Source organism: Tribolium castaneum, chromosome 9 (genome assembly GCF_031307605.1).
Source record: "Tribolium castaneum strain GA2 chromosome 9, icTriCast1.1, whole genome shotgun sequence".
In the NCBI taxonomy this organism is placed as follows: Eukaryota; Metazoa; Arthropoda; class Insecta; order Coleoptera; family Tenebrionidae; genus Tribolium; species Tribolium castaneum.
Genome location: NC_087402.1, coordinates 1,408,013 through 1,425,043, shown reverse-complemented (window position 1 = coordinate 1,425,043; position 17,031 = coordinate 1,408,013). Strand labels below are relative to the sequence as shown.

Genomic DNA, 17,031 nt, shown 5'->3' with positions numbered 1-17,031 from the left:
ACTTGTACAAAGCTCCCCCGAAATTGCGTAACAAGATATGAAGCGACCGGCAAATTCTTTCCGCGGATTAATTGCTTTAAAATTGATTCATCTCGATGGCCACACGCGAATGATTGATCCGGGGGTGGCGGGCACCTGGAGCCAGGCTCTAATGCGTTAAGACGGCCTTTGTGACGCCGCCCCCACGCCGGAGTAATCGAACAAGTTAATTACGGCGGCTGATCATCGAGGCAGCACGCATGAGACAATGACAATGACGCTGATGAGGCGTATTGTTGAAGTCGGCGGACCGTTCATGTGTTACCACTATCGATCCGGAGGCACACGTGACTGACTCAATTGCCACTATTTAAACTTTTCACTTTGAATTTATTAAATCAGCGACGAAACGCATGCACTGAATGAAGTTTCATTCCGAAAAAATCAAAACCCCGTCCCTTATTTTTGCGAGAGCAATTATGAAACATTTCCGAAATCCTGCGCCTTTCTTTCCCCTTTGGTTGCATTTCCAGCCATGGCGATGATATCTGCTGTCGTGCAGGATTTGCGTCTGGTTGTTTTTTCCCAGCGTTCGTGTCTCCCTTTCGGGCGCCTTTGTTTTTAATCATGGTTTAATGAGACCTGGGGGCCACGTGCTCCCATCCGGAATGCGGGATTTGTTTACGGCGGTAAAAAGGGGGCGCCTTCGACATTGTCTGGCCGGTGCACCGGCCCGTTCCCACCGTTACTGCCTCAAAGCACGCACAAAGTCCATTTCAATGTTAAAATCCCATTAAAAATACCCAACCTCACACGTGAATTACGCCAACATGCTCTATCGTGTTCTTGTAATGATTATTGATGGGCGCCACTATCGCCACCATGAATATTTGATTAAGTACACGGTTTTAGCCGCGGTTACACCGGTTCGTAATCAATTGGGACGATGAAAAATTGCGATAAATCGCCTCATCATGCCACAACTGGAACAAGGGTGAATAAATTTGGCCGTTTTTGAAAAGAGAATCGGAATTTAGGGCGCGTTATTGCGCACTTTTTAAATTATTTTTTGTGTGTGGTTAATAGAATTTTGGGCGCAAGGGCGGAGATTGAAAACAATTCGTACTTGGTTGGAAAAATCAACTGTATAATTTATCTATTGATTGCATAGAAATCGCTTCGTTGTCCGAGATTGCGTCCATATCCGGGGATAGAAACGTTATAAATATTTAGAGCGAAATCATGAAATAAATAAGGGTTGTCGCGTGCTGCCTTAGCTGCAACACCGACATTTAGAAAAATGTCATCGTAACGGTCGCGAGAAAAATCTCGCGGAATTAATCAAATTCTCAGGTAAGCCCGGAGTTTCATCCGGTCCTCGCGCATTAATTAAGCGAGTTGAATGGTTTCGGGTAGATAAGGCCGCCCGGAACTTTCAACGCACACAATATCGACTCCGGGTAAATGGGAATCGTCTGACGTTACAATTAGGCCTATAATAATAACAGAAGGGTGGTCCCGGAATCTGCACTTCTCAAAACAGCGCTGTTGTGATAAACAACAGCGAGGCAATCCAAACAACGCCGGAATCGTGTAAACAGGTCGAAAACCAACACACGCTGACACACACGATTGCTCATTTCTTTTCGCCGACACGTGTTTCGGTCGATAACGCCATCATCAAGGCGCAAATGGACCGAGCACGACATTAATCTGTAACCACTTACGACCTATTCCTTTTTCACCGTTGCCACCGAGAATTTACTCGACTTGAGGCGATTTTATTAAAAGATCCAATCAGGAAGCGGAGCTCTATAAAAACAAAAGCACCACTGTTTCGCTTAATTAAGATCCGGATCAGAGGCAAGGTTCAACTCCTCTTGATTTAACACAAACCACTCAACAATTTTGCGACTAAGGTTCGATTTTAAACGAAAAAAAACCAGTGCTAGGCTGCAAAATTTTTTATTTTTTTGAATAAGAATTACAGTTTTTCGCGTGTCGATATTTGGGCATCTGGCGTTTAATTCGCCCATAAATCGCAATTGTCCGCAGGTTCAACAAACTTGAACCGTTGCCAGTAAATAAATTTCACACTTGGCTTAATTGAGTGTCTTAGTTTTTTCTTTTGCCTTCTTTGAAGTCCCCTCACCGTCTCGTTACCAATTAAAAAATGAAATTTCGTCGTCCATAAATCCCGCTCCCAGTCACATAAATATGCGCCTTGATGTCGGGAAATTTATCGTCGAAATTACGCAATCACCTCCCGGCATACAAATCCTGAACACGAATAATTCCTTATCAATTTTCCCAAGAAAATCATTTTCTATTTTAAGCTGACGGATAGTTGGGCGCTGCAACTTTGACCTCACTCCTCATCCGAAACAAGCTCCTGTTAACACCACAGACTGATATTAATGGGAAGGCTTCTGGAGATTTTTGTAGGCACTTTATTAGCCTGTCAACGGTGGAGATAATCGTAATTTATTTTGAAATGCGACCGACAAATAATTGTCGTTTCGGTCGCAATCAGTCATTGATCTCGACGGTTTCCTTCACTTAAATGGGAAAATTTTTAAAATCGTTGCAGGTCACGCGAACCACGATTACATGAATTAACCAGCAGGTGCAAAGTGGAGGAGGCTCGCTACCAAGCGCTTATTGAAAATTAAAACGCCTTCTCGTTACCAGCCTCTCATAATAAATGCAAAAAAACAACAATTTGGACTTGTATTAATATATCGATAAATTTTGAAATTCTTTTTTTTGGTGGCTCCAAACACCCATAACTCAAAATTTTAGATTTCGTTGTGCTTTTGATTCACTTGGCTGAAGCAATTCCGGACGCGAGCATGTTGCAATTGCCCTTAATTACAAATCTGAGCGTCTAAAAACTTGCTAAAACAAGAATAGACATCAAAAAGTCGTCGTTAATTCCGTCGCAGTCGTTCTTAAATGAACTTTTCAAGTACATTAAGTCTCGAGTGGCTTCGTCCTCTCCATCAATTTTAAAACTATCATAAAGCACGTAATATTCTTAATTGATCCAGCTCATAACTCGCTCCATCCTCTAATTCCACTCATCATTTTTTTATCAAAAAATCCTCCCGTCTAAAAATAAATGAATGATTAAACATCTCACTAAGTGAAAAAGCGTCAATTAATCACATGCCGCATCTGGTACCAATTAAAACGAAATTATTTCATTTCCGACAAGTGAAAAAAAAGCAGCGAGTCGAGTCCAGACATCGGCCAAGAGAGGCCCCTGTGCTTTAGTATTTGCGTTTCATTTCCAAAGAGCAAACAATACAACCCGTAAATAAACACGTGTCATTATAAAACATTAATGGCGCGTCCGGAGTAATGATGATTAATCATTTACACTCGACGCTAGTGAATATTCATGAGGATCCGGAAAGAGGCACCGGAACAATGAAATCGGACTTACCTGTGCTGGGGGGCTGTGGTGTTGCCTGACATGGGGGACCTTGCGGGGTAACCGGAGGTCCGGGGACTGCCGCTGAGCACGTACTCTGCAACAACACGCTTTGTCAACAAGAATCGTCGTGGACTTGCACGAACTCAAGTCAAACAACCATGGGATTAATAATATCCCGCTTGGACGATGAACAAACAATTTCATGTAAATACGCATCGGGATCGAGCTTTAATTGCATTGACGAAGAGCGCGGAGGCGGAGACGCACCTCGGGGACATTCCTTACACACGAAGCGACCTGGACTTATATATCTTGCTGCAGTGTATTCAAAAAAATATCATTTTTCCCCAATTCTAAGAAAATCGGAAAATGCATCAAATGAAACTGTATGGTATCATGTTGACAATCAAAATACAGAAATCAGTACATATCATCATGTAAACTCCATAAATAAAACCAAAATTGAAGATTGAATAGTTAAATACTAGAAATGCAAAATGCATAAGTAAGAAGATGCCGGGATAGAAAAACGTAAAAAGTTTGTCTTTGTCGTTTGGATTTTCTTAATAATAACTCATTTTCTACGTGTAACTAACAAGCGCAATAAAATTTTGACAAAAATCAAAGCTTGGACTTTAAGAAAATAGTGAACCGATTTCTTAGGGCTTTAATTTTTTTTGGGTTTCTTGAAATATTTTGACAATGACTCAGTTTTGGGCAAATTATTCTTGAAATTATCTTGATTTTTGCGAAAAACAGAGCCTATCGAAAAGTTTTAAGGTAACAAAACCAACCAGTGAACCCACAATCACTTCCCAAAGGTTTATAAATTTTAGAGTTTTCTCAAAATATTTTAGCATTTGCAAATGATCCGCAGATGATCCGCAAATTTTCTTAATTTTTGTAAAAAGACAATTCTTGTCAAAAAGACTTTCAAGTGCAAAAAGAAAATCGTTAATCATGTCTTAAAGTCATAAATTTTTGGTTTTTCAAAATAATTTTGGCATTTCGTAGTTTTCTTGATTTTAACAGTACACAAAATTCCCAAAAAGTCACATCATATGATTTTTTAAATTTTTCAAAATATTGCGGGAACTGAACAAATGATTAAAAACATTTCGTAATTTTTGTAAAAAACAAAACTTAGACAGAGTGCTCAAAAACTGGCGCACCAACTCAGTGGTACGTTACTGAGAAGCAAGTGCAGATTACGGGAAAAATGTTGAAAAATTCTTAAAGTCATATTTTAAAAAATCTGGAGCTACAAACTTATTGTGTTAACGTCTTTAGTTTTCATTATTTTTTTATGTTTTCATGTTTCATACCAGGTAATCGATCCGTATCAAAACGATGAATAATCATTTTTAAATTTACTATCAGATTTTAGCAGTTTTTTTAAATTAAAAAAATTAAAATTCATCCAAAAAATCACATTGTGTAGATGTGCCAACACTGGGAATTGTTTCCTAGGAAACCATTTCAAAAATGATTTATATTTATTCTTGCTCAAATTCTATTGCGATCATGACTGTTAGACAACGTTGCCACATATCATTTATCTAAAATCCGTTATTTATCAAAAACTTTAATACAAAGAATTTTTTTACTATTTTTACCTTTATATGTAACCAGTTCTCTACCACACACCATTGAGTTGGTGCGCCAGTTTTTGAGCACGCTGTATAATTACATAATATATTCTGGAAAAATAACTCAACCAGTCATCATTTCTTGCGACTTTTGGATTTTGAAAAAATATTTTTCATAATTTTCATAATTTTGCAAATGATAAAACATGTATCCAAAGGATTATAAGAAAAGTGAGTTACCGGGAGTCGCTTTTCAAAGCTTTAATAATTTTTTTGTTTTCTCCAAATATTTTAAAATTGAATCGTTTTAGAGCGAACTGCGTAATGATTGTAGAAAACGCATGAAAATAATAAAGTACAGCTTTGTTTTATTAAAGCTTTTTCAAATCATTAGTGTTTTTTTTTGTTTTTTTTTTTAATAAAATATTTAAAGTGTTTAATTTCTTTTAATTTCCTTACTATATACTAAGTGTTTTTGATTCTCATACTCTAGAAACGCAAAATTGTTTTAAGACCAATTTTAGAAATAATATAACTGCCCTTGTTGTTACCTATCTTAATAAGTGTAATTTTTTTAACGAAACTGTGAAATATTTTTAATTGATTTATTGTTAAAAAAACATAGTTGCTGTTTGCAATTAAGTCCTAAACTAATTTTCTGGTTTTCGCGTTGGAAATGAATCCCCTGCACCTTTTAGTAGGCGCAGGCAACAATTTAAAGTTATCTGGTCGTTTATTCTTGACATTTTCTGTCCTTGGTCCTTGAACTTGGCGATTTCGTTTCGCCAAAGCATGAATTAATTGCCCGTGTACACCTATCGCGAATAATAGAGGCAAAGGAGAAGCGGAGCAGTCAGTGACAGCCCCAGCATTAATTTTCCTGAATACACACACCCTCTCTGTTTATTGTTTTAAAGCGGCGTCGTTGTTAGTTGCGCGATTTCACCTTGGTGGCGGTTATGTGATTTGGGCGAAATATAGTTCTGCACTAGTCGTTATATGGCTTTGTTGTGGTGTTTGCAGCATCCAGAATAATGAGAACTAGCAGTACTAATCAAGGAGTCGACAGTGTCACGAACACAATATGCTCAATTGAAGGGGTTGCTCTCCTATATCACATATTAACATCTTCCCCTGTACGCGACGGATTTAATAACGATTCAGGCCCCACACCCAATCTCAGCCGCAAATAATTATCATTTTTGCACAACAAACTGTCTTTTGGGGTAAAAATCTGGGCGCAAGCCCTGCGGTGTCGAAACGATTTGGACGCATCCCGTCTTCCGGAAGTCCATCACTGTCAAGTAATCGCCATTAGGGATTGGCCCCGAATGCAAAACATCGACTCGTGTTCGTACGAGACTGGATAAAATCTGCAGGGAGCGTGGAGCTGTTGAGCGTTAATAAATTATCGATGCGACGAGGGTTGCGTACCGACCATTTCGCAAAGTTAAACGTCTTCGTCCTTGCAAATTTTCTAAATCACCGATAAAGATGATGACGGTGGAAAAACGGCGGCTATTATCGAGCCACTAAATTCGCCCCAATAACCTTATCGCCCCCCAATTAGCGCAATAAACGTTTAATTTTGCGAACAAACAGGACACCGGTGTATTTTAGCCGGTATCGATCTGGGCAAAATGTAGACGGTCGTCTTTAGTGTACCGCTTGCGCGCTGTGATTCGCCCCGATAAACATTCATTACCTGCAACTCACCCCGCCAGTCGATTTAACCCTCCTCAATTTAGATTACTGTCCGAGACCGCTTCCTTGTTCTTCGACGGTTTTTAAAACTCACCCCCTGATTTTTTTAATGAAATTCGAAGACACGCACATAAAAATTCGACTAATTCGATATATCGACGGCTACGTTTATAAACACACCCCGCCGGTTTTGCTTGATGCATCGCTCCCTTGGCTGCAGGGGTGACTCAATTGTCAACTCGACACCATCAGGAATTATGGCCGCAATTTTTCTTAGGCCGTTTCGCAACACGTTGCCTACATGTGAGTGGATTCTGCTGATTAAATTCAAATTGGCGGGGAGCTACAATGAATCGCTCAAATTTTAAGATTAAAATGCGAAACGCATCAATCACAGATTTTGGGACGCATCTAGTCTTAGTGACTTATTTTAAAAGCAGAAACGTAGGGAAAAGTTCATACTGGTATTCCATTTCGCTGAACAAACTAATTACTCGGCCCAGGATAGAATCTGAATTGCTACCGATTTGTAGTAACAATTTTTCGTAAAATACTACGATTTTGATTGGCTATCTGAATTACGTTCTTTAGCCCAGAAACTAAATTTTATTCGCGAAATAAAAGTTGATTGCAATTGACGCACAAATTTTAGGATGAGGCATTTTTTGATAATTTTTTCGTGTCTTGTCTCTGTTTGTTGTTTTCTTAAGAGAACGGAATAGTTTGTAAAAATCCCAATATTGAGCTTTATTTATGCCCAACGTGTATTCCCGCTTGCCTCATTTGGTAACATTAAGCCAATTATTACTCCAAAAATAAATTGCGGTTATCAGATTCCCCAGTTTTTGTGACTTAGTAGGTAAATTAGCCAATCTATTTTGCACATGCAGACTGGTTTGGGTTACCGTCACTCAATATTTTATCGCTTACGATCGGATAAAGTTATTGTAATTGTATACAAAATAAATTATTTGTGGAAAGTTGTTTATGTTTATCCAGTAAATCAGCCGGAATGTAATAAACTCGCATTAAATTTTGCACTAAACCAATAGCAAGCCACCCCAATAGCCATCCATTATTAACCATAAACAATCATTTATCCAGAATCAGTTTAAGTACAGATCCGTACTCGGGCATCTTGTGGTCAGTTCACGTGGCCAAAGTCTCGTCAATCTTGCATGTGCAAACAATACCGGTGCCACAACAACCCCCTGCGGCGCTCCCGCTCTCACGTGTTAATAATTAACCTCCCCACAATGATTTACTCTCGTCTCTCCTGATTCCGGTGCTGGTATTTCGGCGCATGCAGTTCGATGGGACAAATAAAGCGTGCACGTGATCGATATATAAATGGGGGCGGTTGGCCGCCCCCGACTCACCGATTCTGTCGATGTAGTCGACCATGGCGGCGGTGGGGGCGGTCGCACCGTTTCGCGCCTTATTCCTTCTGACACTTGTTTGTTTTGAGTTGATAAGATTCACATTTGCCGGAAAGACACGCACTGGCAATGGGGCGGCCGGATTGCACCGCGCGGGGCTTCTGATATCGATTGCCCCAGTTTTGAACGGGGTGAAGCGCCCTCGTTCAGTCGGCACGTAAACCTATCTGACGCCCCACGGAATACACCTTCCGAGGTGCATCCGTCGATCAGATGCTGACTGACAATCGATCCGATCTGCCCTTACTGAGGAAATCACAAGAGGGGCAACGGTTTAAGCACATTTTACCAGCTTTTTGCTTTTCCTCAAGAACTTCTTATAGAATTCTAGAATTTCTTTGATTCATTACGATTTTAATTACAGTAGTTGTCGTTTGCTTAAATGTAACGAAACGGCAAAACAAGTTTTAATACTAATATTTGGCACAATTTAAAGCTTCATAGATTTTTTATATTATCAATTAATAAGCAAACTTAGTTAAAATTTAGAAAAGTAACTCTATAACTTAGCTAGCACATTAACGTAAAAATAACGTTAAAAAAATCGTTGAATCAACGCAAATAATGTTATTTGTAACGTAAAACAACTACTTAAACGATTTTATAACGCAAGAATATAACGTAAAATTATGGGAAATATAAAACCAGTAATCAACGTCCTCAAGCTACCTTTAAAAAACGTTATAAATTACCATAATACAGAACATTTTTGTGAAAATCTAATTTTATGTAATTAATAATATTACACATTCAAAATACTATTTTAAATAACTTGCTTTTTTGCAGTTATTAAATATTTGAAAACAGGTTACCTTTTAAATAAAATTTCAAATGTGGTATCGTATAATACCTGCACCTACTACCTATTTTCCTAAAAGTCGATATTATTTAAAGAATGGTTTTAATTGTTTTTTTCTAATTTGTTACAAATAGAAAATGCTGGAGTAGTTTCACAACTTTAAAATAACGTTTAATTAAAAAGTTACATTAACATTAGACCGTTTCATAAAAACCAAATTTAGTTTTTCCGAAACGTTAAATATACGTTTAAAAAAAACGTTTGTAAAACGATTATTAATAACGTTAATTTTCTTTAACGTTTTTTACGTAAATACAACTTTAAGTTAAGACGTACTTTAAATTCGCTAGAAACTGTTAAAAAGAATAAGGATGGTTTTTAAAATACGTAATATAAACGTTAAAAAACCGCTGGAAAATACAAACTTATATCTCGGACCTCTTCTCTTGTTACTTTCGCCATTTTTTTTGTATGAAATAATGGAGCTTTTAGTCGCAAAATTTTACACAAAAGTTTAAATGTTTGCGAACTATTTTACCAAAAAAACTCACTTCTGATACTGATACCACTGTGTGTATCACATTATTGTAATTTCCTACATATAGTTAAAAAAGTCAGATTAGTTAAGTTTGTCCATTAACTCTTTTAAATTTAAATTAGAAAAATAAACTAAATCAAACAAAAAAGGCGCAAAAATGTAAATTTAGGACTTACTTTTCTGATGCTTTGCATAGATATCACAAAACCTCTTAAAGTTACCGAGCTTTCATTAAAAAATAAGATTTGGTGGCAAAATTTCAAAAATGCTGTGTTTTAATGTTTATTAGACTTTCAAGTCAATAATTTTTATTACAGAATAATGCTAGTCTAGAAAATCAATGAAAATTTAAATACACCTTAAGGGAAGAAAATCAGATATTCAACATTTTATTACAATATAATTTGTAATAAATTTGTATATTGCGGCGTGGTCAGTCGAGCGAAACAACAATAGTGCAGTAATTGCAGCAGCACTGTGGTGAGCAAATTATACAAGCAATAGAAGCAGAAGCTGAATTAAACTTTAACCATTACCTAGAAAGTAAAATTAGATCCCGGATTTTAATTTAGTTTCAAATTTTTTTGCCGGTCAATATTTCATATTGGCTAAAATAATCAGTCAGTGTTTTTTTAAATCCAGGTTTCGTCATTGTGACTTTAGGCAAATTCCTCCAACTTCATTCGGCGAAGTAATTCCGACTTAGAACACGTTGCAACTGCTTTAATTGCAAATCTGAACATCTAAAAACTTGCTAAAACTGGAATAGACATCTGAAAGTCTCCATCAATTTAGTGGCAATTCGTTCCTAAATGAACTTCTCAAGTACATTAAGATTTGAGACATTTGAAAGCTCCTTCCACTATCACTGCGTATTATTTGTCATAGCTGGCAATTGGCGACAATGCAACTTTTGATTTGCTATCAAATTAATCGAGAAAAACAGCTCGGAATTATTTTTAAAAAAATTCGTATGCACATTTTTTTCTTTAATTCCCTGTCCAATTTCTCATCAAGTCGTTCCTTATGCAAATTTCTAAATGCCCCTGTTGAATAGAATTGGATTTTAATAACAATGTCTGCTCCCGTAGCAAATAGAGCACCGTCCCAATAAAAGAACACCCGCCTCGTATTCTTCTAGTTCCGCCTAGGGAGATTACCAGGAACTCGTGTTGCCTATTAAGTATTGAAGATGAAAAACGACGTCCGTTCTTTCAGAGGAACAATTATCCAGTCGCACGCTAGATGCATTTAGGACGCGATTTCGGTGAAAAATCACGATGCATAATGAACAGGGTGTTGTCACAACCCAACGACATGAAAAGAAACGGCTTCATAAGGGTGGTATCGAACGTCGCGTCGCAACAAGGCCATCCTGCAGGATCGATAGGTCGACGAGACGGAACGCGGACAGTTACGATACACTCCTGCAGGACGTCTGACACGGAAGGTGCATTTAAGGAAGTGTTATTTCAAAAGGGAGGCGAGCCGGCTTTATCGAACGACGGAACACATAACAAGCTTTTTTTTATCTAGTTATTGTAGTTTCAGAATATTGTAATTAACTAATTAATATTATTTTTTTTATGTGAATGGGTAATGTTGTTTTCATTTTTTTAACACGCGGGAACACCGAACAACCGAATCATTTGAACAAAATTTTAATTTTAATTATAACTTTATTATTTCTTAAAAAATTTCGGATTTTTATTCAAATTTTTACACCCCATTTCACTTTATTGGAGACTGATTTTCAAAAATCGTTTCTTAGCGGAAAAACGTACGATCTTCTAAACTTCATGTTTCCAGGTGCAGTAATAGACATATTAAAGCAGTTTGTTCTTATTTTTAAAATCGGCCGTTTTCCGGTTAGCGCCTTTATCCAAAGATGGATTAATATTTAAGTAACTCTATAACTCAGCTAGCACACTAACGTAAAAATAACGTTAAAAAAACGTTAATTTGGATGTACTTTTATCGTTGAATTAATGCAAATAATGTTATTTGTAACGTAAAACAACTACTTAAACGATTTTGTAACGCAAGAATATAACGTAAAACTATGGTAAATGTAAAACCAGTAATCAACGTTAACAAGCTACGTTTTAAAAAGGTTGTCAAATGTGGACTTGTATAATACCAACACTGCACTTTCTCCCATTTTTCTAAAAGTTGATATAATTTGAAGGATGTTTTTTTTCTAATTTTTTTATTAGTTACATACTATATGTTCTGCATTTTTTGTACAATTAGTTACGTTTATTTATATTTCGTTTCACAACTTTAAAATAACGTTTAATTAAAAGGTTACATTAACATTAGACCGTTCCAAAAGAAACCAATTCAGATTTTCCAAAACGTTAAATATACGTTTAAAATATACGTTTAATATACGTTTAAAATAAACGTTTGTATATATGATTATTAATAACGTTAATTTTTTTACGTTTTTTACGTAAATACAATTTTAAGTTAAGTCGTACTTTAAATACGCTAATAACTGTTAAAAAGATAAAGATGGTTTTTAAAGTACGTAATATAAACGTTAAAAAAACGCTGGAAAATACAAATTTATATCTTTTTTTCTTGTTATTTTGGCCATTTCTTTTGTATGAAATAAATTTTAATTATGACTTTAATATTTCTTAAAAAATGTCGGATTTTTATTCAAATTTTCAAAAATCTTTTCTTTGTGGAAAAACGTACGATCTTTTAAACTTCATGTTTCCAGGTGCAGTAATGGAGATATTAAAGCAGTTTGTTCTTATTTTTAAAATCGGCCGTTTTCCGGTTAGTGCCTTTATCCAAAGATAGATTAATATTTAAGTAACTCTATAACTCAGCTAGCACACTAACGTAAAAATAACGTTAAAAAAACGATAATTTGTTTGTACTTTTATCGTTGAATTAACGCAAATAATGTTATTTGTAACGTAAAACAACTACTTAAACGATTTTGTAACGCAAGAACATAACGTAAAACTATGGTAAATGTAAAACCAGTAATCAACGTTAACAAGCTACGTTTTAAAAAGGTTGTCAAATGTGGACTTGTATAATACCAACACTGCACTTTCTCCTACTTTTCTAAAAGTTGATATAATTTGAAGGATGTTTTTTTCTAATTTTTTTATTAGTTACATACTATATATTCTGCATTTTTTGTACAATTAGTTACGTTTATTTATATTTCGTTTCACAACTTTAAAATAACGTTTAATTAAAAGGTTACATTAACATTAGACCGTTCCAAAAAAAAACAATTCAGATTTTCTAAAACGTTAAATATACGTTTAAAATATACGTTTAATATACGTTTAAAATAAACGTTTGTATATATGATTATTAATAACGTTAATTTTTTTTACGTTTTCTACGTAAATACAATTTTAAGTTAAGTCGTACTTTAAATACGCTAATAACTGTTAAAAAGATAAAGATGGTTTTTAAAGTACGTAATATAAACGTTAAAAAAACACTGGAATATACAAATTTTTTTTTTCTTGTTACTTTGGCCATTTTTTTTGTATGAAATAAATTTTAATTATGACTTTAATATTTCTTAAAAAATGTCGAATTTTTATTCAAATTTTCAAAAATCTTTTCTTTGTGAAAAAACGTACGATCTTCTAAACTTTATGTTTCCAGGTGCAGTAATGGAGATATTAAAGCAGTTTGTTCTTATTCTAAAAATCGGCCGTTTTCCGGTTGGCGCCTTTATCCAGAGATAGATTAATCCGTCCGTATTGTTTCCGTGCTTTTTGCTTGGCTGCAGTGCGGTGTGCGAATAATTATCGCTCCCTTGCCGAAATCCGTTCGAAATATGGCAAAGCGTGTAAATACAAACACAATTAGATTAAGTGTCAGCCACCCTGCATTTATTGTTATTGTTATGGCTTCAAGTGTGAGTTTTGAGCGGGCGTAATTTGTCGAGGGTCCGTCCGAAGATTGCATAATGCAGCATTGGAAACGTGCCATCCCGCTAATGTTATTATCCTTCCGAGGACAATAAAGATATAAAGGATTGCACGGCGGCGATCGGATAAATTTAATCATCATATTTCACCTGGCGTCTTTAAAATTTTCGGGATAATGGTGATTTTACAGACGTGGAGACTAGACAAACATGGGGGGAGATAATGTCGGGAATATCTCAAGGGCGTTTCCATTTTTATGCGATTTTGCGACAGATGCTGCAATCGGAGCGACCAACCAACCGTGAACCCCATTGGTAAACACGCGTCGATGCAACTGTGAATGCAGCCCACATCGTTACACTAACAAGGTAATTCCATTGTGGATTTCCGCCTATTGTTGGATAAAAGAATACGGACGCAGACGGGATTAGCGCGTATTATGATTTCTAGCCATTGACCCGCAGGAATAACCATTTTTCGATGCTTTAAACCCAACTGGAGTGGTACGGAAACATAAAACAGCGTAGCTTTTTAATTATTTCTAAATTTAATCAAGTTTTTTCAAAGTAAAATAATTGCGATTTTGAAAACACACAAATAATGAAACAGTGTTAATTAGGAAAACGGAACAGTGTTTGCACAAAACAGCCATTTTAAATTTAATTTTAACACAAAGTAAATAAAACATTCAGTTCAATTCAAATATCAACCCGGCAAATATCGTCTTTTGATTATTGTTAATTTATTACGAATATTACGAACCTGATGGAAAAAATTAGAAATTAATCATTACATATTTATTTATTGATTTAAAAAAACAGTCATTACGTGTCCTAACGAAACCGAGTCTAATCTATCTGTCCTATCACTACCAACAAGCTGTTGCCGCTTTAGAAGACAACGGCATTTTTCAGTATTCTTAAATACGTTCGTACTGGTTTATTTAGTGATGACTGCATTTAGTTATGCTCCTAAAACTGTGAAACACACTGTATATTTTGAAAAAAACAGTATCATTGATAAAAAAATAAAACTAAATTATTGCAAAAATGGTGGATGCGCCGGGAAAATAATTAAATTTAAATCTTGACAGTTTTTCAATTTAACCGCTTGTTTTTCTGATTCTGTAGAGTTTATGATACAATAATATATTGTTTAGAATAGTTAACCGTTGTTTATGTGCCTAGCTTTAGTGATGGATTCATGTAAGATTGCTAAAAAACCTTGCAAAAGATGTTGTCGTCATGCGAATGTAGTTATTGTTTTGCAGGTTATTTTAATAAAATAATGTTTGTAACAAACTCTTGTGTGTTTAGTCTGGCCTTTGTTAAAGCAATTTTTAAGATAATTACTTTTTTCTCGTTTTCAGTGGCCTTTTGGCGGTGTAGTTTTTTTAATTTTTGCCAGACAATACCTTTGCAAAGTCCGCCTTTAAAAAAATCAATTTTAATATTGAAGTAGCCCATTGTGGCCCTCTCTCGCATCTCCCATTCTCCATAAATTGGGTAAATTGCTGTCGGTGGTGCTTGTAAATCGCGGAATTTTTGGTCCGGTGCGGTTTTCTCCCTCTCTGGAAAAGGGCGCATAAAAAGCGAGATTACAAGCCATTCCCGGCGGCCCGATAACGGCCGCCTAATGGTCAGAAAATCGGCTTATTTCTCTATCAAAATATGCGACATATGTCCGCTGGCTGGTACACAATAACAATAATCCCTGTAATTTTACATAACAGGTGTGAATTTTTCCATTTGATCTGAAAATATGCGTCATTTAAGTGGCGATAGCGCCGCCCCCAATCCTAATCTCGTCGACTGGAACATGACAGTCACACAATTACGCGTTTGTCACGGCTCCGGTTAAAACAACACGCGTGACAACAGGAATTCGCAATAAGCAGGCTCCATCAAGTGGGCCGAGGCCCGCCGCCGCCGCCGCCGCCGCCTTTCTCGATTTTTGTCTGCTCGAACGCGATATGAATATTAAAAGAGAGTTGCCACACGGCCTTATTGAAATCATTTTAATGTACGAGGGATGAATGCGAAAGGTGGACAGCGGGCTGGTTTTTTATTGCCCTGGACGGCACTAATTATTCGCTGTTGTTGTTGGGGGAAGGATTCGATTAAATTTCACCCCGCGTATGGAGGCATAAATAACAAAGAGCTGATCGACTGTCAACATGTGTCCGGGACGGCTGCCGCTCCAAGGAAAAGGGGACATTTTCGCGCTAATCTACTCGCTTTACGTCCACTAGGATAGAGCGTGGACGTGAATATTCATGACCTTAGTAGCTCATTTCGCCGAGTTTCAAACTGGATACGGCCTACAGCTATTTGATAGCCGTTTAACATTAGCGCTGCCTTATCGATCACGGATTTTTAATGAAGGATTAAAGGGGATTACCAAAGAACCTACGACCTATTACACACCAGATGGGCTGTTTTGCTTTCTACTACACTGCCATTTCAGGAAAGTTGGCACTGAAATTTCAAAATGATTTTAGTAATGTTAAGATTCTTTCAATATGCTTTGCGACAAAAAAATTAAAATTGAAGTATTTCATTTAATAAAAATGTGTCCCGTCCGTCATCAGTTTGTATTTCTTTATCCTCTTCGAATTTCAAATTTTCAAATGTTGCCAGCAGTTTGACTGGTACAAAATTCCTACAAAAAAATCACTTTTTCTGATACTGTTTGTAAAAACTAAAAATAAAATTTAAAAATTTGTGCAAGGTGTCCCGTCCGTTAAAATGGAATCCCTGCATACAAAAATATCTGAAAAATTTTTTGCTATTTTCTTGGAGATAATAATAATAATAATAATAATAATAATAATAATAATAATAATAATAATAATAATAATAATAATAATAATATTTATTTTATTTTCAACAGGTGAAACACCCAATTACAGAAAATAAACTTAAACTTAATGATCGTGCTGCAAGCAAAAACTAATAATTTAAATAAACTAAAACAAACTAATAATAATACTATAATAATAAATTAAGAAACAAGAACTAAAATTAAATTTTACCTAGCTACTAAAGTAACTAATTATATGATTTTTAATGTAATTAAATGAATGAAAATGAATATCACAACTACTGCTAATTTTGTTAAAATTACTACACATTACATATAAAGGTGATTTTAATAGAACATTCGTATTACAACTGCAACTGTAAAAAGTCATAGGATGCCGTGAGTTAATTCTAGGAACCAGAAAAATTATCTTATTAACAAGAGCAATACAGTCAATTTTGTTGTTTAGTAATTTATGTAAAAATGCAATACTTGAGATAATTCTCCTAACTTCTAGAGAATTGATATTAAATGTCCTTAAAAGCACTAGTTGGTCACATCCCCTATCGGGGTAATTTTTAAAAGAAATATACCATAGCAGCTTCAAAAATTTTCTTTGGACTGATTCAATACTATTTATGTGTGTGGCATATATAGGTGACCAAATAATTGCACAATATTCTAACTTGGAGCGTACAAGGGCAAAAAATAAGACTTTTAAGGCTCTTAAATTAGTAAACTCTTTACAGTTGCGATAAATAAATCCTAAAGTTTTATGCGCGCTATTAATAATATTTGTAATATGATTCACAAATAAAAGTTTGT

At 35.7% G+C, this 17,031-nt stretch overlaps 1 protein-coding gene across 2 annotated transcripts in view; it reads right to left on the bottom strand.

The window, feature by feature from the left end:
- Nucleotides 1-1,957: 1,957 nt before the first annotated feature.
- LOC107397812 (uncharacterized) overlaps nucleotides 1,958-17,031 on the bottom strand; it is a 122,246-nt gene continuing 107,172 nt past the window's right edge. Inside the window, exons 8-10 of one of the 2 annotated variants that reach the window (XR_001574825.2) lie at nucleotides 3,428-3,512; nucleotides 2,952-3,090; nucleotides 1,958-2,877 (exon numbers count right to left, since the gene is read on the bottom strand). Coding sequence is in view for 1 of the 2 variants with exons in the window: in XM_015979365.2 (XP_015834851.2) it covers nucleotides 3,063-3,090; nucleotides 3,428-3,512 (113 nt within the window). In the remaining variant the exon portion in view is untranslated. Of the gene's footprint in view, nucleotides 3,091-3,427; nucleotides 3,513-17,031 lie in introns of both variants that reach the window. The other variant, XM_015979365.2, reaches the window with a different exon arrangement.